This window comes from Sebastes fasciatus, chromosome 17 (assembly GCF_043250625.1).
Source record: "Sebastes fasciatus isolate fSebFas1 chromosome 17, fSebFas1.pri, whole genome shotgun sequence".
Taxonomy (NCBI): domain Eukaryota; kingdom Metazoa; phylum Chordata; class Actinopteri; order Perciformes; family Sebastidae; genus Sebastes; species Sebastes fasciatus.
Window position 1 is genome coordinate 16,708,974 of NC_133811.1, and position 25,960 is coordinate 16,734,933.

At 39.4% G+C, this 25,960-nt stretch overlaps 1 protein-coding gene across 5 annotated transcripts; it reads right to left on the bottom strand.

Annotated features, from left to right (window-relative positions):
• Window positions 1-1,407: 1,407 nt before the first annotated feature.
• On the bottom strand, window positions 1,408-25,852 carry yrk (Yes-related kinase). 5 transcript variants are annotated; one of them, XM_074613289.1, is made up of 14 exons: window positions 24,838-25,852; window positions 16,169-16,212; window positions 15,962-16,041; window positions 13,042-13,302; window positions 11,676-11,778; window positions 9,858-9,956; window positions 9,583-9,686; window positions 9,190-9,339; window positions 6,668-6,823; window positions 5,869-6,048; window positions 4,611-4,687; window positions 4,362-4,515; window positions 4,077-4,208; window positions 1,408-2,625 (listed from the first exon to the last, which is right to left on the bottom strand). In XM_074613289.1, the coding sequence occupies exons 4-14, from the start codon at window positions 13,277-13,279 to the stop codon at window positions 2,417-2,419; spliced, it is 1,602 nt and encodes a 533-aa protein (XP_074469390.1). In that variant the 5' UTR covers window positions 13,280-13,302; window positions 15,962-16,041; window positions 16,169-16,212; window positions 24,838-25,852; the 3' UTR covers window positions 1,408-2,416. The 5 variants fall into 5 exon arrangements, with proteins under 5 accessions (XP_074469390.1, XP_074469387.1, XP_074469392.1 ...); XM_074613286.1 differs by lacking the exon at window positions 6,668-6,823 and adding an exon at window positions 7,417-7,581; XM_074613291.1 differs by lacking the exon at window positions 15,962-16,041.
• Between the last annotated feature and the right edge of the window lie 108 nt (window positions 25,853-25,960).

A 25,960-nucleotide genomic window follows, 5' to 3' on the forward strand; every position in this document is an offset into this window, starting at 1 on the left:
TCACTGATTTTACAATCATGTACAATGTACAAGCCTCTCATGTGCAGATCAGGTCCCAGAATTAAAAACATACTGCATGAAACTGTTCCTGATGATACTTTAGACAGTTGATCAGCAGTAAAGTGCTTTTTTTTAAGAATGCATTATAGTTCAGTTAAAAAACGGCCTATGAGCGTAATTTAACAGGTTTTCTTTTGTATTAACAGTAAAGCACTGTTTTTAGCAATAACAGGTTGATGCTGTTGAAATCCTGCTGTAAATTAACAGCAATTGTTTACAGTGCAGAGAAGACAGGCTGTGTCAGCTCTGCCCACAGAGACAGGTGGAGACAGAGCAACATTTCCTGCTACAATGTAGCACATTCTTTACAAAAATTAAATTTAAACTCCAAGATTTTGATACCCTCTCTGACCAAAATAAAATACAACATCTACTTGGAGAAAATAATGTCATCGCCATAGAGGCTGCAGGATATGTCAGTGCATGCACAGCCTAAGAGACAACCACAATGACAACACATTATAGATGTAACTCACTACTTCATGTTTTGTTTTTTTTACATTTATCCTTTGATATTGCTATATATTGTTATTAATTGTGTTTTATTTGGTTTTTTTTATTGAAACAAACATTAATTACTTCTTTATTGTTTTCTTTCATTTTACATGTATGTTCTTTTTAAATATCTATATATTGTAATTTGCTTAATGAATTGTATATATGTATATATATGTTTTTGTTTTTATTTTGTTCTTTTTTTAATTTTTATTAATTATTGAATTGACGCTTTGACAATATTGTTCACCTGACAGTCATGCCAATAAATTGAATTGAATTGAATTGAATTGAGAGAGCGTGAATGAGGGAGACAGCGAAGACAGCGAGATACACAGACAAGAGAGAGAGTGGGAGGAATTTAAGGACTGGTAATAGTTGCCAGGAAGAGAAATAACACTAATAAAATGGTAGGATATTTTATAATAAAACCTAAAGCTACAAATTATGTGGTAAAACTTCAGGCCTGCTCTAAAGCAATTTCTATTTAGATGAATTTATTAAGACAATATTGGTCACACAGCCATACCGAATTGGCTGAAAAGCTTCTTTCTTTTTTTTTTTTAATCAACTCATTACTTTTTGTACTAATTGTTTTGTGCAACTGGGAATGTTACATGTTGTAGAATACAAAAAAATATGACATTTTGCTTGAAGCACTAAGAAATATTTCCTCACATAAGCTTTAGAAGTTTACTTCAGGTAAATACTAAAACGAATAATACAAATTGAAATCATTCATCCTTGTATATTTGAGTGTTTTGCATGTGATGGCACCCAACATTACCTATGAAGAAGCATCAAACAAAATAGCATAAATACAAATAAACATAGAAGAAGAGACGTGTCTTAACCTGCGAAAGATGTATATTTTCTTTTAGATTTTTATTACAATAGCATGACAAGGGAATCTCATAAAATCACATAAAAGGTTACACTCTTGTCAAAAAAACAAAGCACTATCCTTCCACTGACATTGATCTTTCCCCTTTATGTGTAACATTTGCCCTCCCAATGGATGGAAACTGTATACATGTTAAGTAGATATAGAAGTCTTTGTGATGCATAGATATATCGGAGTTAAATTAAAACAGCAAATAGAGACAGTTCATACAAAAATTGTCATACACATTATCAGACAATCAAAGAGCATTCCTTACCATCTCTCCTCTCAGACATAACTAACACAGTATTTAAAATCTATAACAGCCCTTAATTTGACCACTTTAAGGCACACGTTGGTGCTAGTTTGAAATCAGTTCAGGATCATGGATCAGTTCAACCGCCTTTGTATATGTTTGTAAGATTATTGTAAGAGGAGGCATCTTATTAAACCTTACAGTCTCTGTGTATCTACCACGCAGGTTCACCAGGTTCATTTCCTGAAACCTGTTGCATCTTCTATCGTTTCTGTATCAACGTATTTATCTCAGTCGCTCTACGAAATCGCTCTTCTCAGAAGGAGAAATCAAAAGGGCCTGAACATATATGGCAGCTGAACAAATCATGTACCAACTCGACTTCCCCCCACCTCAACACAACCATCTACATCATCTTTCAGTTCCTTGTTGTCATGGTTACAGAGTAAAGCAACATTACTGCAAGGCCTGATCAGCAGAGCTCTGACTCTGCTCTTCAACATGGTTGACTGATCTGTCCTGAATGGGCTGCACTGATCAATAACCAAGAGGAGGAAACTGTCTTTAAACAATGAAACAAGGCAATGATATGTATCTTAATATGTTTGTTTGTGCATGTACAGTACAAATACAATGAAGGCAACATCAGTGTATCTGCATGTATACATCCACGTCTGTCCATTTATTGCTCCACATCTGTCCGGCACGTTGTGTGTGTGTGGTCACAGGTTTTCTCCGGGCTGGTACTGCGGCTCCGTGGCCGTGAAGTAATCCTCCAGGAAGGACTGCAGGTACTCAAAGGTGTGCCTCTCGTCGGCCTCGCGCCTCCAGCACTGCACCATCAGTTCATGGAGCGAGGCGGGGCTGCCCGGGGCGCAGGGCATCCTGTAGCCCCGCTCCACCTGCTCCAACACCTCACGGTTGTTCATGCCTAAAGGGATGGAGGACGCAGGAAAGCGTTCAGAGAAGGATTTATATGGGATTTTAAAAAACACATATAAAACAACACATATGGATATGGAGAAACGTTAAAACAGGGAAAGAAAAATCCTTAGAAATCATGAACAGTAGTGGTGATAATCACACAGGGTAACTCACGATGCAACGCAAAGATGACATACTGACACTTTAAAATAATCTATATCTCAATATGGTTACAACTAAAGAAGAAAACATACCTCCAAAATTGCCTAATGATAATAATAATAAAAAAAACAGGGCTAATATATATATGCAATTTATATATTTACTGCTTTAAGTCTGCAGCAACATGTTTATAAAGTATGTGGCATTATTGAAATATAAAACAGCCACATACTGGCAACAGTCCTGATCATGAGTGTTATCCGTTTTAAGATTTTATTTATCTATTTTATGTCTTTATTTTTAAGAATCTGTTTTAATATTCTTTATTTTGCTGTTATTTGATCAATCTTACATTATCCTTCTGATTTTATGTGTGTTTGTGATCCTTGATTGTTCTCTCATACCTGTATATTGTCTCATTCATTGTAAGTCTGTGTTTTATGTTTTGTAACCTCTATTTTTGGGGGTGTATGTGGTGCTGCTGTCTTGGCCATGCCACCACTTTAAAAGAGACTTCACTCCTTAAATTAAGTTATATTTACGGCTGCAACGATTAGTAGAATAATTGAAAAGTCGATCTACAGGAAAAATAAACGCCAACTATTTTGATAATCAATTCATCTTTAAAGTAATTTTGTATGCAAAAATGGCAGCAAATGTTGTTTTCTGCCTTTCAAATATGGAGATTTCCTGCTTTTCTTTGTTTTGTATCATATTAAACTGAATATCTTTGGGTATATCTTTGATTGACAAAACAAGACATCACCTTGGACTTTGAGAAACTGGGATGGACATTTTTCACTATTTTCTAACATTTTATACCAAATGATTCATTGATTAATCTAGAAAATAATCGGCAGATTAATTGAAAATTTTAATAATCGTTAGTTGCAGCCCTAGTTATGTAAGGGATAATGTGCAGTGTACAGCGACAGCGTCTTGCAACGCCCTGAAGGGGTTTATTTCACAACAATGACCCGCTAGCAGTACATTATTCCAGTACATTATATTAAGAAAGGGTCTCCCCTTCCTTCCATCTACTTTTGAAGCACTTTTGAGTAAGGCACTACGGCCCTAAACTCACCAAGTGCTGTGATGTAGTTTGTTCGGGTTGAAAATGTAAGTAAACTCCCGAACACTCAAATGTTCACTGCAGACTGCGCTGTAAAAAATTTGATTTTATCCTGGTTTTGACAGTGAATAGCTGAAAAATGACTAATCCTGCAGAATTTTCCCTGCCAAGGTTGTTACAATGTGAGATTAATAAATGATGAACAAGCAGGTATGACCCAGTACCTGGGTATGGCACACGTCCCTTTGTGATGAGTTCAGTTAGAAGGATGCCAAAGCTCCAGACATCTGACTTGATGGTAAAGCGTCCATACAATGCAGCTTCTGGAGCCGTCCACTTGATGGGGAACTTCGCCCCTGAAACCATGGCAACACAGTGAGATGCATCATCATATAATTAGGATAGGTTATGTATAAAAATATAGGCACGGAGGCAGAGGCAGGCACTCTTAATCATCGCATTGAGGCTTTCTCTCTCATACACGCTCTCTTAATAACTCATGCTGTTACCTTGTCTGGCTGTGTACTCGTTGTCTTCGATGAGCCTGGCCAGGCCAAAGTCAGCGATCTTGCACACCAGATTCTCTCCAACGAGGATGTTAGCTGCTCGCAGGTCACGATGGATGTAGTTCATCCTCTCAATGTACGCCATTCCAGATGCAATCTGTAAACACAAAGAGACAAAAAAGAGCTCAGAAAGATAGTGAAAGTATGCGTTTTCATTGTGTCTCTGTCGTTGTGTGTCTGTGTCTGACTCACCTGTGCAGCCATGTCCACCAGTTGAGGCAGTTTAAGACTCTGCCCCTCCCCGTCTTTTAAGAAGTCCAACAAACTTCCTGAAAAACCAAGATTGTAGCATCATGAACTGAACTAAACTGTCGTTAACTCATATCTACTGTGTATCACGGTGGGTACAAAATATAAATTCAATCAAATTCTAAATTAGATAGATGCTTGTAGATTCATAGTTACACATTGCAGTAAGTATTTTAGTTTATTTTACATGAATACATGTTGATGCCAACTTTTATCTCTATCTTTTAGATAGAGATAAATAGTGTGATAGTATCTATTCTACTAGAAAGAGTGCAAGTTTAAGGCACTTCAGCATTGGCTTCAGTTCTCAGACCTGGAGGTTACCCACTGGTTTTGCCCAGCAGGGAGGCAGGGGGCTTGAACTCTGGTCTTCCAAATGATGAAGTGTACCACCCTCCTACCAAATGTTTAATGTTGGGTAAATGCCTTGACTGTTGAAGTTGAAGTTGAAGTTTTTGTTCATGTTTGTTTGTCTGGTTGGGTGTCAACAGGATAACTCAAACGTTTGATGTTTTAACCCCCTGAGACCCGCAGGATCACGGGTAGCAGTTTTAGAGATAGAGTGAAGGTACGGATATCATATGAAACTAAAAAAACCTAAGGAAACCATTGGTACCAGCCATGTCATGCTAGCTTGTTGGGAAGGCTAAATAAGTCTCCAAAGTTAGGCTAAATTTTGGTGAGGAAAAACTGGCATGGCCATTTTCAAAGGGGTCCGTTGACCTCTGACCTCAAATTATATGATTGAAAATGGGTTCTATGGGTACCCACGAGTCTCCCCTTAACAGGCATGCTTTATGATAATCTTTCACAATTTATTTAATCTTATTAATTAATCAATCAATTAATGTCTATTTCTGATTGGACACAGTGCTGAGCTGCATCCCAAATTAATCTTCAGGTTCCCAGCTTTCAGATGATGTACACCACTTCTATGTGACATATACTGTTGACCTGCTATCTCCCACTAAAGACCCCCTGTACCCCACTAAAAAAGACAAAAAGGGCCTATTGTGGGTCTCAAAGAATTAAAGAATGGTTGAAAGTTAGGACCGGGGCCGATCCAGATTCAATGCATTACTACTAACACTCAGAGGAGCTCTCTTTTCTGAGTCAGTGAGGTTTGCAACCAATACAACGGCAGTGATTCATACTGTATCTACAGTACATCACACGCATGACAGTTTACTCAGCCGGATACCTTGACTCATGAACTCGGTGATAATGTAGATGGGCTCCTCAGACACGACGGCGTAGAGCTGCACCAGCTTGTCGTGGCGGAGCCGCTTCATGATCTGAGCCTCCTCCAGGAAGGCCTCGGGGGACATGGTTCCTGGCTTCAGAGTCTTCACCGCCACCTTAGTGGTACCGTTCCACATGCCTGGCATAGAGACAAGGAGACGTTAACGCACACATAGAGTACCTGGACACACACACAGAGACATACTGCACGGGCATACACACCAATTTTCTGGCACACTGACAAGGCGATGGCTGTACGCGCACATACTACTTATACTTGGACACAAACACCTACACATACAGATATAAATATCAAAAATAAACAGAGATGCACACATGTGGTCATACTTCTGGTGCATGCAGATGATTGCTGTTATGGAGAGAAGGCATGACATGAGACAGAGTGATGTTGGGAGGGAGGGAGGTTTTCTGGTCCTACATCAACACCAGCAGTGCCTGATGGACAGGCACATAACTTGGCTGGCTTTAGGGAGAATGTCTAACCTAACACACTGGGATTTAGTCAATGAAACTATATGACAAGGTCAACACGAGTTGGTCATACATCACGTGGGAATACCAAGCGATATTGGGAAAAACATCAAACTTTACTGACATACACTGACATAAACTACATCAAGCATTACCAACAATCTTTGCTACAGGACAGTAACGGACACCACGCAGGACAACGCTGGACAGACAGTTGTTCCTCTACACCCGTAGAGGGCGTCAGAGGTCGGCGGTGCCGGTCTCACCCATCCAAACGTCCCCGAAGCAGCCCTGTCCCAGCTTCCTTTGCATGGACAGCGTTTCCCTGAGCACCTCCCAGGCGTCCCGCCCAAGGCCCATGGTGAGCGGGGTGCTGTTAATACAGGGCTTGGTCAGGTAATAACACAGCCCGTCATTAGAGCCTATTAGGTGGGAGGAGGGGGGAGATGAAGAGAAAGGAAGGAGTGGAAGTGATGAAGAATGGGAGAAAAGGGGTGTAGTGAAATGGAAAAATGGGTGGGGGGGGGGGGTGACAAAGAGGTGATGTGAGATGATGAGACATGCACATGCAACAACAGCGGAGGAGGGGGACAACTCTACACACCTGGATGTAAAACAAAGCCACACTTCTATTCATTAACAGCTGTGCAATTGTTATCAACGCACAAAGGGATTTATTAGGGATTCTGTTTCACCGCTGCACTTTCTATTCAACGCACAACATTTAAAAACTCATCCAGACTACATTTACAACCGTGTGTTGTCTGTGTTTGTGTGGTCCGATCCACAGGTACTCTGAACAACACAGACAGATAAACAGGGCTTTACAGTGTGTGTTTGTGAGAGTGCAGCTGTCTTTACACCAGAAGCGTTTACTGATGTTCTTGTCAGCTGAACACAACCAAGACTTCAATGCATTACATGTACCTGCTCATCTTTTAATACTTTATTTTATCCAGGTGTGCTCCCGCTGTCACCTTCCCCCCCCACTGCAACACATCCCCACCGTGCCTACCCATCCAGACTTCTCCAAACTGGCCGTTGCCCAGTTTTTTAATCAGCTGGAGGGATTCGCGGGGAATCTCCCACATATCCTTGGTCTTCACCGATAAGTCGGCCAGCTTAGGCATGCCCCGCTTACAGCTGCCAATCAAACGGCAGCACAGTCCCGCTGCTCTCTCTGAGAGAGAGAGAGGAGACACAAACAAGCAGGCGAACAAGAGGGAAGGAAAATAGAGGAAAAGCAGCAAATGCAGAGATAGAATAAGAACAAGACAGGTTGCTTATGCGCTTATGCAACTGACAAGTTAACCAAAAGTACAAAGGCATGGGAAGACTCAGCAAAACAGACATAAACACACAGTCTGAGCAGCATCATGTACAGATACAACAAAGACATATAGAGACAATACAGTTCAGAAGAAAAACAAATAAACACTGGCAAAATAAAGTCAATGATATGTGTGGCTCAGGTTGCTTTTGATGATCGTGTCATGTTAAGTCACAAACTGCTGAATTGTTGGTGTATCAACACACGCCACTAGGGGGCAGATTTACACTGAGAGCAGAGGAAGTGGAGGGTGTGAACCAACAACTCTGAATCAAGCTTAAAAAGACACTAATAGTCAGAGGTGGAAGAAGTATTTGAATCTTTTAGTAAAGTAAAAGTAAAAGTAAATGTTCTGCGTTCAAAATCCTACTTATGTAAAAGGACAAATTAGAAAAAAGTACTAAGAGTATCAAAAGTAAAAGTGCTCACAGAGATTGTTATACATATTACATTAGTAGATTATTGTTGCCATAGCAATGACATGCAATCCTCATTTTAATGTTGCTGTTGGTCAAGATGGAGCTCATTTTAATTACTTACTGTACTGCAGGGTTATCATGGTAAACTGAAACTAAAAATGAAAATAAGCAGTAGTAAATTGAAACTAAATAAAGACTATGTCTTTTACTATGTACTAAAACTAAACTGAAACTATATTGACTGGGTAAAAAAATGAATAAATACAAAAAAATAAAGGAATATAAATTGATTTCAGTTTTAGTTTTTTAGCTATAATATATTGCTACCAAAAAAGGAGACAACATGAATTTCCGTCAACTCTCGTGACATTGAACCACAGAAATTGAACACTTTAACTTTTAGGAAACTGTACTATGCCGCAATCGCTTCACTAAAGTAGCGCAAAGGTTAAACATTATGGCCATTCCTACACAGTTCTCCGACTATGTATTTTGTATGTATACAGTATGTAGCTACATACTTCTGACACATTATTGCTGGCCCTAACAAAAACAAACTAAAACTACTGTAAAACTAAACTAAAGATATCAAAACTTAAACTAAACCTTGCTGTACTGTTGAGTAGGTCTATAACAATGCATCATATCTCATATAGTTCTTATGTAAAATATGAAAAATTCTCCCTCTGAAATGTAGTGAAGCAGAAAGTAGTATCAAATGGAAATACTCAAGCAAAATACCTCAAAATTGTACTACAAAAAAATGTACATTAAAAGTACTTACATTCCACCACTGGTAATAGTGTAATTAAAGTATGAATCAATAACAGAATTAGGCTTAAAGTCTTTCTTACAGCTGGACAGAGAATGATCGGGCAAAGCGTCAAAACAAATTTTAGATGAAATCCATAGCAGCAGGAGCTTTGGAGCACGAAGGTACAGCAGATAATGGCAACACAACCATTTACTTCACATTGGAGGAGAAGCAGAAAAAAAGAGGAGGACTTAGTGTCCATGTGCATGCGTTTATGTGTGTTACCTGTGTAGTGCTCTACCAGCTCCTGCACAGTGTCAAACTGTGATCTCGTGGTGATGTAGTAGCCACCGTTGTCTAGTTTGCGGATCTTGTAATGCTTGACGTGGTCTCCCTTGTTGTCGTCCCAGTCACGGATAGACAGAGAGTAAGCACCTGTTCGGAGAAAGGAGAGGAGGAGGGAGGGATAGAGCGGGGGGAAGGAGGGAGAGGAGGGGTGGACGAAGAAGCATATAGTGGGGGAGAGGTGAGAGATGGTAAGAGAGAGAAATTGAAAGCTTTCAAATATCTAAAGCAGTAAGCCTCTATTAAGAGTGTGTGTGTGTGTGTGTGTGTGTGTGTGTGTGTGTGTGTGTGTGTATGTGTGCGTGTGTTTGTGTGTGTGTGTGGCCTCATTACCTTTTGTGGTCTCGCTCTCTCGTATGAGGAAAGTTCCCCTCTGGTTGCCATGGCCCAGCAGTTGTCTCTCCGCATCCTTCCTCCCCATCTTCCCAAAATACCACCTGTCACCATGACAACATCACATGGGTCACGGCAGCAACAGCACGCATCCTGTGACCTCTGCCCTCAGACTACATGTCAATCATTGAGATAATCTTGTAACGTAAACTGTCAGTACTTATATCGCAGCGGACGTAGCTTTCAGTACTGTGTGTGTATGTGTGTGTGCTCACTCTTCAGCCTGTATGGAGTCGACAGGAGCTACGTAGTTGGAGGGGATGTAACCGGAGTGGCCTGTGTCCAAAGAGCGAGCCTCCCACCAGTCGCCCTCTCTGCAAAAAAAAACATACATACATACACAAAATCAGGGCTAAAGTGTAAGAAGACAGTCAGCTCACGGTTTGGTATGACACAGGATGGAGGGTTCATATTTCAATACCCTAATGATATTCTGGTAACGTTTTCTATGCAACACATTCTCATCCCAGCTCGTCACCTACTGACGCTTTGTCAGACCCCTCGCCGGCACTTTTTCCGTCACATTTAAAACATGTTTAGTGTGTGTGAATGTGTTCTAAAACACTTGTTTAGATTAGGCAACAAAGGTTAGGTTTTGGAAAAAAACAACATGCTTGGGATTAAAATTACTACGTTTTCACAGTGAAAATGTGATTTGATGTTGAACAAACATTGAAAAGCTGATTGTAAAGTGGAAGTGAAACTTAACACACAACACACCAGCAGCGGTCTCCTGGATGAAAGCCTTGTGTTTGTTGGACCCATCCACCACTCCTCCCACCCACCCTGTTTGTCTCTTTCGCTCTTTAAACTACGTCACCACAGCATTTTCTTAGAACGTTTACTGTTGCTGCAGACAGGTTTACATTGTAGTTAATGGAAAGCCCGCTGCGTCTCCAACCACCGCGAAAGGTTGCCCTTTTGCGGCGCTATCGAACGCCAACGACCGTGACAAAGCCTCGGTATTTGATGCCCCTGGGAATGAGAACGGGCTGTTCTATGATACCCATGTCTATAATGCATTATAAACATACTTATAATGCATTATAATCTGCATTTAGCACTGTATAATTATCATATTCATAATGCTTTATAACAATAATCATAACACATTATAAAGCATTTTGTAATGACTTATAAGGCAATTATGAAGTATCATAATACTTCATAATTGCTAGATTCATTCACTGCCATTTTTTTTCTGCATAGTGTATTATAATTCCCATAGTTCATTATAATCATTTTGCATTATAATCACTGTTATAATGTGTTATAATGTGATTATAAGTTTCTCTAAGTGGCTAATGTTTGCTTTAAGTAAAGTAAAAAAAATATTTTTCAGTGTTTTGTGTGTTGTTCTTACATAGTTTTCATTATATTTTTTTACTTTACTAAAAGCAAACAATGACCACTTAGAGTAACTTATAATCACATTATAATGCATTATAACAGTGAAAATTGAGCGAGGGAGATATTACCATCTAAAGAGAAAAACATAAATTTGTAATACTGTATCATCGTATGTGCAGACTGTTCAATAAAACTTGGTTTTAAAAAAAAAAAAAGAATCAGTGAAAAACATCTTATAGGTACTTTATCTACATTAAAATGAACAGAAGAATAAAAGGTGTCTAGATGATGAACAGTAACACCTCCAAATGTGAACGTCATCATATAAACTGATTTTCGATTTCTAGAGAGGGACAAGAACATTGTTCAAGAACATGAGCTTGTCAACATCGCCAGCAGCAGCTGACGCCTCTGACAGTTCACAGTGTTAACGGGTAGCATTAATGCAGCTTGTGGTATCTAATGTGTGCAAACAAAATTCATTAACTATTGGGAATCATAACTAACCTCATTTAAGACATTTAACACATGTAGTTAGTATGAATTTCTCAGCTCCCGATGCATTTTGTCAAATCTTTGTATGACAATATTTCATCCCACAATGTATTATTACAATCTTATCAGGGGTGTTTTCTTTAAAATAGCAACAGATGTTATTAAAATACAGCTGTGTTCGTGCTTACGTGTTGTTGATGATCTGGAATTTCTCTCCTTTCTGAAAAGTGAGGTCATCTTCAGTGCGAGCGTCGTAGTCGTACAGAGCTATAAAGAGAGTGACTCCACCACCTGCATACGTTGTGTTCACAAACACAAAAACAAAAACACATTGTGTTTTGAACATAAACAAAAAGTCTTCTTTAGGTTTAGGCAACAAAACCACTTAGTTAAGTTTAGGGGAATAGATTGGCTTAAAATAACTACGTTTGAAAAGTGAATCACAGGATCACATATCATATGAAAATCCATCTCGTCAGGATTCAAGTAATGCGGCGGTGTCCGGCAAGCCAGAGCACGGACCACTCAGCGTCCCGTGAGAAGCTACTGGCAGCTACGGGCGTGGCTTAGGTGTGTGTGACGTGACACGGAGAGACGACTGTTCATTCAAAACAACAATGGAAACAAATTTCACTCTTCTCCCGACTGGCTTCGGCGAGAGTTTGATTGACAGATGGTTCATCCAATCACCTGCCAAGTATTTTTTTAAATACTTGTCTGCCCATTTCAGTTTCCAATGACAGCTTCTCAGATGGTTCTGTGTAACCATCCGTCTGGTGGGTAAGGTTAGTAGCCCTTCTGACCCACATCTATGAAGCTTATATTTACTGATAACGCACATTTAAAGACCTGACAACAGTCTAATTGATCAGCAATCTGAGTTGTACAAATCAAATGGGTATCTTTCAAAGTTAGTCTTCTTAGTACCAAATTTCGTCTTTATATTACTATCCCTTCACTGCATCTTAGTATGGAAACACATATTGTAACTTTGAAAGTTACCCACTAGATTTGTCTAAATGAGATTGCCGAATCCTAACATTAATTAACTGAATTTTAACATTTTTGTACAAAACAAGCACTATGGATTTTGTCCCCCATCTCTTATATTGAAATTGCGAGATCCCTCCAGGGCCAGTATGGACAGGAGAAACAATTCCAACGATCAATAACTCTTTCGATGTACATATGAGCATGTGGGCATTGCTTTAAGACAGACTTATGAAAATGTAAACCTTTCCTTGAAACTGTGTAGTGGCAGAGAAGGACTCAAGAAGGATAAATGGTATATACTAAAAAACAATGTTACATTTTTTATCACTCCACATGTTTGTCATGTTTTTATACTAATTTGAATCATGTTTTGGTGGGGAAACATGATCTCGACTCTTTTACAGTAGAAACTATCACTTTAGGATTGAAACAAATGGCACTGAAGAAGTGCAGAGTTCACTTTTGCTCTATCATTAATTTATGGCTGCACTCGTTACTAGGTATATTGATTTTCACTTTCTATAATCTAAGGGATATTATAAGATAATTTCACAGTCGTACTTGTTATAATTCCAGGCCGCTGGTGTGCGTTGGTGTTGGGGAAGAGGGTGCCGGATGAGAAGCCCTTGTTGAAGTCTGGGATGGTCTGAGTGGGGTCGGGACAGTAACGGCCCGAAGTCAAGGCCGCGGATAAGCCTCCATCTGCGTTGCTAGGAGACAGGTCTGTAACGTTTACTGCTGCTGATGCTGCTGCTGCTTCTTTGGCAGACTTCTTCTGCTTGCAACAGGCACACCCCATAATAACCAGCACGGAGACGGCGTCTGTGAAAACAAGCAGAGTTAAAGAAACATGCTATTTATAACTTTTTCAATAAATAAATGTAAATATGCTTGCAGTTTTTATCTGGTATAGGTACAATATAATCATCTTTAGTAGTTTGTTTACAACAAAGATTCGTTTAGCATTAAAATAAATCCAAAATTAACCTGTTCAAGGCATACTCTAGTAATTTTTCACTTGGTGGTCAAAATTGAAGCAGCAGAGGCCGAGCTATCGTCTCTTTTAGTGCGTAGTATGAGTCACTCCCCAGAAACACCAGATCCTACATTTCCCATAATGCAACTTGATAACATCTTTCCTGAGGCCACACACCTTTCAAAATCCTTACTTCAGTTTGTAACAACAGCTTTCTGTTAAAAATTGTAAGTCTCAAGCCCAAGCCGTGATAACCCTGATGACATCATATGACATCATCAGTTCTCCTCGTGACAAGCAAACTGGAACTCATGTGTAAAATAATGGGGTGAAAGAAAATATCGAAAATATAGAGTATCCTAATATTATGTTTTGTGATACTGTATCGATTCTCAAAAACCCTTGATCAATTTTTAATTAATAGTTTACATTCAAAGATTAACTTAGTTATTATTTTATTTCATTTGCAAAGATACGCGCCCTCTCAGTGTATGTGCCCTCTCAAAGTGATGCTGGATGTTACAGGGACTGTGATAAATGCAAATGCAGATCCCACTGTTCTGATTAAACTTTTTTTAACTCAGATTTTATGCATATGTGACCCGCTCTATCAAAATGAGTCGGATGTTTCATAGTCTTTCTATTATGTCTATATTTCTATTATATATAATATTATATAATATTGTACATACATAATATGTACATAATATTTGTTAATATGTTATCCATTTTCTAGTATGGTTTTTTATTGTTTGGATATGGACTTGTAAGTTTGTGCATGTACCTGTGTGCACATGGCTCCATATTTAATATTTTTAATTGTGTATTCTTCATATAATTATTATTATATTGAAATAAACATATATATTATATCATATGTACAGTATATTTTTTTTATGTTTTATCAATTTTATTCCATACATTTTGGATTCTTTTCTACATGGACTTCTAGCCCTAACTACTGTACTGCTTGTGGTCATACGCGTGCACGTGGCCACGTGCACATCACGTGCTCGTGACTATGTGCACATGTATATATGAAAGTATGTGTAGGCTAAATTATGAAATGTTGGTTGTCACTTTTGGCCAAGAAATATTGTGTTCATTTAGACTTGAGTCTCAATAAATGTGTTTTAATCAATGCAAAAAATGGCTGAAAATGACTTCTTATCTTTAATGCCCTTTTTCTCAAAAGTAATGTTTCATGACAGTCGAACTTTGAAAGAGCATATCTCATCGAATATTTGTCGTAGAAAGATAATCTTGGTATTGCCATAAAGCTGAGACTTTCCTCTTTACAGTCAGACAGATAACTCAAAATGTGTTTCGGGGTCAATGTGACTCATAATGATGGAGCAGGTCACATATGCTATGGCGGTGTGTTCATTAGACTTTTAAAAAATCGCAATATATCTCCTTGCTTACAGTATCGCAATATATTGAATCGTAACCCCTGTATCATGATATGTATCATATCGCCATATTCTTTCCAATACACAGCCCTACCCTTTAATTAAATAATTAAACAATTACTCAACTACTTAATTAAAGTTAGTATAGTATTAGTATTAGTATTTCCTCAACTGATCTCAACATGGCTGCCAGGTCACAAACTTTCTCATTTTACAGCTAAACAGTTCACTACAAGATGTTTCTAAAAACATTTGAGGTGAGAAATAGGCATTACAGTAACAGAATATTGACTCATATTTGATCAGCGCTGCCTAGTTTGACCGTTTGACGTTTGACAGCTGCTCAGAGACGGCAGGCTCCAGCTCGGCTCTGATTGGCTGTTTTCCTCCAGGTCTGTGAAATCTTGCACTACTGTCAGGATTTAGTAACCGTTTTATGAAAATAACTTTTTTTAAATCATATTTGCTCTATTTCTACCCAGTTTTACGCCCTTTTTCAAAATTCATAAATGTTATTCCTATGGTCTAAGACAGTCCAAAATATTAGTAAACATGACCAACTCTCCCAAATCCAGTGCTAAAGCTCAAACTTGTGATGTCATCAGGTATAAAGTGTGGAGCTGCTCCATAGACGATGAATGGGGAGAGATGTTATAGATGACACTGAGAGCACCCAGGGGAATGTTCTGATTATATGGGAACATTTTCTGTTTCACAACTGACAACACTACAACAGAATAAAGCTCATTTGGGTATAAAAAACATAACAAACATCGTGTGGGTCCACAAAATCAGTCTCCCATTCATTGTCTATGGAGCAGCTCCACACTTTATACCCTATGACATCACAAGTTTGAGACTTACTTCTCTGGTTTCTGGCTTTGAGAGAGACGAGCTCATGTTCACAAACATTGATTGAACTTTACTAGGCCATGGAAATAACTTATTGGAGTTATTTAGGCGGTGTTACTCTTTAAGTACATTATTAGTGCTTTTTGAACAAAATACAAAGAAATCTAGTGGATTATAAAGAGAAAAGTCAATGTTAGCGTTACTTTAGGTAATCAATTTCCTCTAATTCTTTTTTACGCACCGTGAGACTTCAAAGCCAAGCTGGTAGAAAGTGAAAGCAGCACATCGACAGCATACAGTGGGTCACTGAACTAAAGAGAACTGTTAAGAGAGAAGTAAAAACTTTAAATAAAAAACTCAACTTCCCTCGAGCGGGAGGAGGAAGAGCGGAAGTTGGGTTAAAGTTGGGTTGGAGGTAAGGACAGGAAGGAGAAGTTAACTTTCTCACCTGATGTCTTCCTCTGTCAGATCATCTGTCAATCACCATCGCCACTGGAAGGAAAAAAGAGGTAGGGAAGTGGTGAGTGACAAGGGGCGGAATGAGAGAGCAGAGAGCCGGAGAGGGAAAAGGTTTTGGAGAATGTGAGAGAAAGGCTCAAGAGCGTTAAAGCGTGAATAAAGAGATGCGTGAAGGGAGACGCGAGGAGACAGAGAAGTTTAAAAAAAAACGCTCGAGACAGCTCGAGATATGGAGAGACAGAGAGGTGTGAGGTTAGCCACTTCCCTTTTTGCTTTGCAGTTTCGAGAAGGAGTACTCAGACCTTCTCTCTGGTCAACAGCTGTGTGTGTGTGTTTGTGGTGAAATAGACCTGTAAATGTCACCATTAGACGTAACTGACACAAAGTGACAGTCACTGACATTGTGAAGACACTGAAATGTGTTTCACAAAGATCATTGTGTAGAGCAGATGTGCACACATGTACGCAATCCGGACTTCCAGTTTTGAGCGGACCGTGTTGCTTCAGCAGAGCTTGTGTTGACAAAGCAAAATCTGGTGCCAGCATCGAGAGGAAATAACATGCAGAGAAGACTGTAAAACAGTTTAATTGTGTGCTTTCCTGATCAACACGAGTGGGTTTTTTTTCAGCATTGTTTCTTCAGGAAAACAAATCGGACTTCTGCCAAGTGCCTTGCTCAAGGACATTCGTCAGAGCACCAGCCGACAGATTATTAGGCTCACCTAGTTCAGAGCAAAAGTTTTACTTTTTGGCATTCAAGTGGTTAAGTCGGGAGAACACCGCTGCTAAGCGATGGCAATATTAACGTCACTGTCGGCGTTTAGAAGCCCCAGACGCTAACAAGTCACAACTAGTAAACTCAGACCTTTCAGAAACTTTAAACTTATGAGGTTGTGAATACCACAAGAGGGGGGCGTTCATATGGACTCTTCTTGTAAACACGGAAAACACGACCCCATTTGAGGGCACCAATATTCACTGTCTAGCAGAGAGTTAGATGAGAAGTTTGATACTACTTTTGTCTGCACAGTAAATATGAAGCTACAGCCAGAAGCCAGTTAGCTTAGCTTAGCATAAATATTGGACACAGGGGGAAACAGCTAGCATGGCTCTGTCCAACTGTAAACAAACGAACAAAAACAAACTATTCCTTTAAATGATGCCATCTAATACAACAGAACTGCAACAAATTCTACATTCATGAACATTATAATGTTCAGTTTTTGTTGAAACTGTTTTTGAGAGAATCAGATTCAACTACAGATAAATCGATTAGTCCATTGCAGCTATTTTGAGTAGTTTACGCAAGAATGCCAAAGTATTTAATGCTTTTCTTTGTTTTATGTGAGAGTAAACTGAATATCATTAGGTTTTGGATGGCTGGTTGAACAAAATAAGCTATTTGATGATGGGTTTTAGGACATTTTTCACATATTTTCTGACATTTTAGAGACATTTCAATTGACCAATAATGAAAATAATCCTCAATTGCAACCCCTGATTAAACTTAATGGTCATTTTTGATGCTGTTGTATCTAATATTTAAATATTAGAAGCTCCTCTCTGTATACTAATGTAACACAATCCAACAGCACCACAAACTAAAGCCTCCAAACGGACTATGACGTTGAATCAACACCTTTCTTAAAGTTTCCACTAAACTGAACCTTATAACCTTCATGAAGGTAGAATTTACTGCAGGGTTGCTGTATTTTTGGCTACTATAGGTGTATCCAATAATATCTGAGTGTAGAGCGGGTCTAGAAGTCAAACCATAGACTGTATATAAGAAGTGGACGTAGTCACCGTGACGCCACACATTGGTTTATGGACTGGCGCTTTGAAGCCTCGAGTTCGGCATTTTGGCACGAGAGGGTGGAGCTAAGTACAACCGAACTGTGAATAAGGCGTTTTTAGGTGACAAAAAAGGTTATAACTTTCATGAACTGAAAACACACTGTGAAAGGGTTAAAGCGCTAAGATGAAAACACGGACAACACCCAGACTGGACAACGCCGTGGTAGCGACCTTGCAATCACAAGGTAGCCACGCCCTAAAGCATACCCTGCTTTATGGTCTACATAACATCATGCTGTTTTGACGAAGACTTGAAACTGGCAATTGAAACCATAAACCTATGTTTACAATGTTCACTGAGGTAAAAAGTGAGAAGTAGGGTCATTTTCTCATAGACTTCTATACAATCAGATTTCTTTTTGCAACCAGTCGTCGCCCCCTGCTGGCTATTAGAAAGAATGCAAGTTTAAGGCACTTCAGCATTGGCCTCACTTCTCAGACCTGGAGGTTGCACACTGACTCAAACTGACAACTTTTCAAGCTGACTAAACTCTAGGCTGTGGCCTCTCCACCTACTGAGGAATGTGAGGGAAGTCACACACAGGAAGAACAATGCAGGTTATGGCAGGGAGCGACAAAAAAAAAAAAAAAAAAAAAGTAATTCACTTTCATTGTGAAAAACACCACAGCTCTCAGTGAACAGCGTCAGGTTCGGCCAGTCCTGGCCACAAAAGAAATCCCCCTGAAATTCCTCTCAATCTTTAAAGCAACAGGGGTTATTGTGGGCTACATCCAGGAGAGCAAAATATGCAAAAATGTCCACACACACACTCATTCACTGTATCAGGCCGGCCATCAGGAGAGCTACAGGAAGTTAGCCCTGTTAGAGTTTCCTGTCCACCCTTCTGATCGCTCCCCCCTTTTCCTGGAAACTGAGGACAGAGTCCATCCACACACACACACAGAGCAGCTGCAGGGCCACAAACACCCAGAACACATACACATCTTTACTCTCTGTTGCCGTTTTTCTCATCTCCGTGCCCACACCCCTCCAACAATAACCTTTCACATTCTCTTCATCCACTGGACCAAAGCTGCTGACTTTCTCTTTCTGGTAAACTTTAGAAAGGAAGGAGGTGTAGAAGAGGCCTCCTCCCTCTGCTCTTTCTCTCATCTCTTCTTTTTCTGCTTTTCCACGATTGGCAGATGACCAGAGACAGGATCAGCAGCACAGTAACAAATACAGAAGACTGTTAGCGGGACGGCCATACAGTCATTGTTCTCCGTCTGGGTTCCTGTTGATCAAATTTCTGTCTTCCTCTCTGCACACAGAAGCTGTTCTACCACCTGACAGGCTATATCGGTTGACCTGAAGTGTTTATACATAAATGAAACACTAAAGTCACACATGTAGCAGAGTACACGGCCCACTGGGCAAAGGCTTCACCAGTCAAGCATGTACAGAGAGCCAAAATACCCATAGAGGTTTATCACCCGCTATGGTGCAGAAATAAACACAATTTTTACGTATGTGGGTATTTCCTATTTATCTGTCAATCAGCCACAAACATTAAAGAGACTAGACAAAGTGTGTTTGTATGCGAGTGTGTGGGTGTGTGGTGGTACGTTGGGGGTTGCACATTCAAACTGGCACACTTGTTGCTCCTTTTTAGGTGTGTCTACAAGACTAGAGTCTGCGTAAGTACTGACAATTACACCAGAGTAATTTAAGAACAGTTCCTCTTTGCCTCTTGAAACAAAGTAATGAAAATGAGCATGCAACGCAAGCAAACACACAGCTAGGTGAATATGTCATGTTTAATTTAAAGCAGCAGTGGGTAGAATTGGAGCAAATATGATTAAAAAAAGTTATTTTATAAAACGGTCACTATATCCTGACAGTAGTGCATGAGACAAAACTGAAAAAAACTATGTGTCCTCCGGTGCTCCTAATGACATCTGCAAGATTTCACAGACCTGGAGGAAAACAACCAATCAGAGCCGAGCTGGAGTCTGCCATCTCTGAGCAGCTGTAGATCACTCGCGAACTCCGATCCAATGGTCAAACTAGGCAGCGCTGATCAAATATGAATCAATATTCTGTTACTGTAATGCCTATTTCTCGCCTCGAATGCTTTCAGAAACATCTTGTAGTGTACTGTTTAACTTTTTTTAGTTAGTTTGTGACCTGGCAGCCATGTTGAGATCAGTTGAGGAAATACCAAGCGCCGCTCACCAGCAGGAACAAACTTTCTAATTGTACAGCTAAACGGTACACAAGATGTTTCTGAAAACATTTGAGGCGAGAAATGGGCACTACAGTAACAGAATATTGATTCATATTTGATCAGGGCTGCCTAGTTTCACCGTTTGATCGGAGTTCGCGAGTGATTGACAGCTGCCTCCGTTGAATGAACAGCCAATAGGAACGCTCCCTCTCTCTCAAATGACCTGTAATTGGCCAAAATCTCCCGTCAACAGAGCAATGAGGAAGTGCGGAAGTCTATTTTTCTCTCAGAACACTTGAATTACAATATGCTGAAAGGTTATTATAGAATTTTTGCCCAATGATGGCAACAATATTTCTGACTACTGCAGGTTTACGGTAATGAAAGCTGTAGTGTACATACAAAAATAAAACTACAATGTTGCATTAAAAAGTCTCTTCAGTCATGTACACACTGCCTTTCACCTTATATAAAAATGTTTAGCTTTTTGCCAGTGTAACAATGAGATGGCACATTCATTATTTCTCCATGATGCAACTTTCATTAGTTTCTTGCCTCTTGCCACAAGTATACTGCAAAAAAAACCTCTTATCAATCATTCAGATTCCACAGAGATACTTGTGTGTCTTCCGTTTTTAGCTGATAAAAAGCTTCACTTCACTTGACTGGTTGCTTACTGTCATAGCAGATTTTTTATAGCAACTGACGAGAAGAAATAATTAGAACACAGAAGCAGCTTCCTCTGGTGTGGTGTTGGTTTGTGATGAGTCTGTCTGCCACAACAGGTCCTTTTACAGCACGCACTAATACTTCATCGTTAGATAAGAAGCATCGGTGTTCATGTCATTGACAGTTTTTCAATGGTTGTTACAAAAAAAAGAATAATCTTACCTTTACCTAATGGTATGAAGACATGCTAATAGTTAAATTATTTTTACCCAGGTTTTGAAATATCGGCCTACGCCTACAATGGAGGTGAATTGAATTTCGTAACTCACAGACTTCACTTGAAATACCAAAGAAGTTGACCCTGAGAAAACTTTCTTTGGTAAGATCAGTTGATTTTTTTTTTCAGAGTAACGGCAAAACGTTCCAGGAAAGGGTTGTCACTGCTAAATTTTTAACGGTGTCTTTTTAACACTATGAGCGTGACAAATTAAATGAAATGTACCTCCATTGTATTGGGTTGGAGGCAGAAATATTGGAGATTGATATCTCTAAACCCGGGCAAATGAAACATAAACCTATCACAGGACAGCAGTAATGAAAAAGAGTATTCTGATCAATTACTTAAGTAAAAGTAGCAATACTGCTCTCCATGTCAGTGCTGCATTCTGCATTCAAACGTGTACTTAAGTAAAAGTATAGCAGTATTATCAGCAAAGTGTACTGAAAGTACCCAAAGTAAAAGTACTCAGTATCTAAAAATTGCCCCTTTAAGTTTTACATTATTGGTACCAGGTGGAGCTTTAATCTAGAATGATGCATCGTGTTTGTATGTAATATATTAATCTGAAAAGCAACAAATACCTTTGTGGAATAAAACTAGTGAGTTGCAACGATTAAGCGATTAGTTGCCAACTATTAAATTAATCCCCAGCTATTTTGACAATGTAATAATCAGTTTGGGTAATTCTTTCAAGCAAAAAATGTCTCTGATTCCAGCTTCTTAAATGTGAATATTTTCTGGTTTCTTTACTCCTCTATGACTGTAAACTGAATATCTTTGAGTTGTGGACAAAACAAAACATTTGAGGACGTCATCTTGGGCTTTGGGAAACACTGATCGACATTTTTCACTATTTTCTGACACTTTATAGACCAAACAACTAATCGATTAATCAAGAAAACAATCAATAGTTGCAGGCCTAAACTAGTGGAGTAAAAAGTACAATATCTCCCTCTGAAATTTAGTACAGTAAAATGATAAAGTAGCATAAAATGTAAATATTCAAGTAGTAAAGTATAAGTACCTCAAAACTGGACTACAGTACAGTCCTTGAGTAAATATACTTAGTTACTTTCGACAATTGCAGAACAGTATATTGCAGTATATTTGTATAACAATATAAGGAAGCAAATACATTCTGCCCTACAAGGCATTAGCACGCATTCAGTGCACTCTTACAAAATCACAATAACATCACCCTCCATCGTCACACTCGCAAGCATCCAAATCCAAATGACACACCCTTTCCTGCACAGTGGACTGCAGATAAGCTGCTCCCAGCGGGGAATTCACTGCGGGAACACAGAGAAACACACACAATTGTTCAGATCTGTTGAGTTTTCTGTACTTTTACACCAGTTCTCTCCAGACTTTCTCCTCATTTCTTGTTTCTCCATCTCTTTTCTTATATACCTTTCTTTTTTCTCTCTCCCTCACTAGCAGGAAGCCCCACAGGATGCAGAGGCTGAGTGGAGCAGGAATGATAGGACAATGGGAAGCAAGCTGTCACCGAACCCTAACACGCATAACACGCACTCATAGAGCACATACGCACAAACTGGACGGGCCTATGGAAAAGTAAGTCTCGGTCATCGGGACTTCCTGTTTCCACATGAAGTCATCATATCCTCCAGATACAGAGGTTAGAAGGCATACATGAATTAAAGGTGTTATTGATAACATTTTTATGTAGAAGAATATTAAAAAAAAAATAATAATAATAATAATACATCCTCAGAGCTTTTAGAAAGGTGTCGAATGTATGGCTTTCCCTGAAAAAAATAATTATTATTGTGGATTAATAACTTTAAAAATGTTGGCGGGTCCAAAATTAATGTTTTGTTTATCTCTGTGGAAGATATCGGACGTTTGGGTCCCACTTCTAGCAAGGCTTTTAAGTCAATAGTAAAACGTCTTTAGTATAACGTGGTATCTCTGGGTCATCAGTTAGTGTGGATATAATGGATAAATGACTGAGATTGACGGTAAGTGCCTAGCAACAACTTGTTGTGAAGTAAATGCGATGGAACGTTGGAGGAAGAATGCGACATCTAGTGGCTGAATGTTATCGATAGCACCTTTAAGTTACTGAATTTAAGCAGTTCAGTGCCTGCCTCTAAGGGTGCAACAAGAAGAAGCTTCTTCCTCAGGTTGCACTAGCAGCTGACAACTAGCAAAGCCCCTCAGCTGACGCCCTCCATCCAGGTGTGTCTAACATCTGTCTGTATGGGCTCATCTAGGACAAGAACTGTCACAGCTGCTTGGTGGGAAAGCTGTGTGACGATGTTGACGTCCACTTTTCAAAAAAACTAAAAAACGCATCCACGCCTCCTTCCTTCCTGCCTGCCTGGCCCGAGGCTAAAGACAGGAATTGACCTCGTAAAGAAACAGGAAGTGATGAAGTCCGGCCTTGGATAGTCTAATCCCGTTTTTTCTCCCCTCAAAATTCCACGACAACTCCTCCTTCACACAGACACCCGAGCCGCCTTGTAATCAGTAGTGAAAGAGATTAATGTAAAGGACAATGGTGTGATTTTGCCACCTCCCTGCCGCCCATCGTGATGTAGAAATAAACACCTACAACCTGACCACACTAAAGCCGCAGAAACACCTCAGAGAGATCGACATGTTAAGGAAACCTCCAGCCCTGCCTTTTCCTCAAGGTGGTTTCCTGTCAAATAAACCACAGACACAAAATTACGGAAGGAATAATCTGCCTATGGAGCTAATTTAACAGAGAAAAGACCTTCAGCCTAAATTACTTTCAGAATAAAAAAAGTGATCGAGTTATCGTTTGACCTTTTTAAACTTTACAATAAATGTTCTATTACTACAACCGTATAACTGATTATCCTTGCCTATAATAAATAGTTTTTTTACAGGAAGAGATCCCACTTTAAAGTGACTCAACTCTCTGGTAAATTCCACTCTTACAATATTGCAATGTTGGCTTGGAAAGAGATAACTGGTTGCTCTGTGTATTCAACCATGGGAAAAAAAGGAAGGCAATCCAGCCACCCTAAAATACTAAAACAAGTGGCGACAAGAAAGGAAATATATTAAAAAGCCTTTATTGTAGTGGCTAAAATCATTAAAACAGCCAACATGTTTCTACGTCAGAGCATTCAACAAACCACTTGTGACTAAACTCTGGTAAATTCCAGTCTTTCAATAATGCAGTGTTGGCTATTTGATTTCTAAATATCACCCTCTGTGGTATCCGTCCAGCACAAAGAGTGGAAGTAACTGGAAGCCACTTTAATAACTTCTCAGGCAAATTACCCAAACTTCCTTTTATCTAACAAACACTCCAAAGTTACCCAATTTTCAGAAACACTGAAAACAGTCACTTCTGATTATTTTATTTAAAACTTGTACAGAGGGCCCTATAGGCGGCTGAAAATATACTCATAGGTTTATTTCTCAGTCTCTTTCACAGATGTGAACTACAGGCGACTTCCTCCAATCATACAGAACAAAACTGTGAAAAAGTGAAAAGTAAAATCCATTTGGTAGAAAAGCAATGTGAGAAAACTACCTATCCAAACACATCCCATTAACTTTTACATTGAATTTACATAGAAAGTTCTTCAAAAACAAGAAACCACTCATTCTTTAATTCTAACACTATAATAATAATAATCAGTATCAGACATTATATGATAAACAGAGCAGCAGACATACCCGACACTAAACACGTCGTTATCCCGGGTTATCCTGGTTGGTGTCCCAAAGGTGAGTGTCACAGAGGTGTCCGGTCGGTGCCTCGCGGGGCGCACGGAGGAGAGTAAAAAGCCGCGAGCTCTACTGCGCGAGCAAGTGAGAAGTGAGCGCGCCGCCTCGTCCGGAAGGCTTTGGGAGCGGACCTTCAGGCGCGCGATGAAGTAATGAAGTCCACCCAGAGGAACGCGCGCGTAATGGACAATTGAAAAAAAGAAATAGTCAATAGAAAAAATATTATGAATCTTTAGAAATGTGGACAGTCAACTTTTGTTAGCCTATTTATGGAGAATGTACCACAAATAAATTATTCTCCTGTAAAATATAAGGACACATCCCACAGTCAAGACATTGCCTTAAACTATCAAAAAGGAGTTTCCCACTTGAAATTAGCTCTTACAGTCATTTTAAAACCAGCAGTAGCATTGATAAAGTAGGTTGAATAGACCAGGCTACTTTGACATAAAGGTTCCTGCTATAAGCACACTAATTAAACTAAGATATTGTGGAAGTAAGTGCAGCTTGTAGCCCTCATACAACCCGGCAGTAACCGTTGCAGTCTGGGTGTGTTTTCACTCTTACAGTTTGAGGTGCAACACATTGCACGACCTGGTGTGAACTACAGGAAGACTAATGAAAGAAGTGTGACATCCGCGGATGCAAAATCAAATAGTTCACTTTATTGTGCTTTACTGGTAAGTCGCTTTTTCCTCTGATATTACTTTGGATCAACACTAGAATCATTGCATATTCAGCTGTAACTCAACAAAGATGACAGCTGTGCTGCCACACTATTAAAACTCACCTTGAAGAGTGACTTGGCAAAGTGAACTTCGAGGACATGTCACATTTCTTTAAAGTCTTTGTCGCCATCGTGTGGAGTGTTTATGCAACACCAGCTGCAACACACCCTTTAATCTGGGTTTGTCTTCAACTGTTTTTAGTTTCTTGGATTATAAACACAAAAAAATTTAATCTCAAACATTTATACACACGCCCTTATAATAGCATTAAAATCAGAATACAAAACTAAAAGAGCAGATCCCAAAAAGTGAAGCTTTGTTTGATTGTTTTTAGCCAGAACATC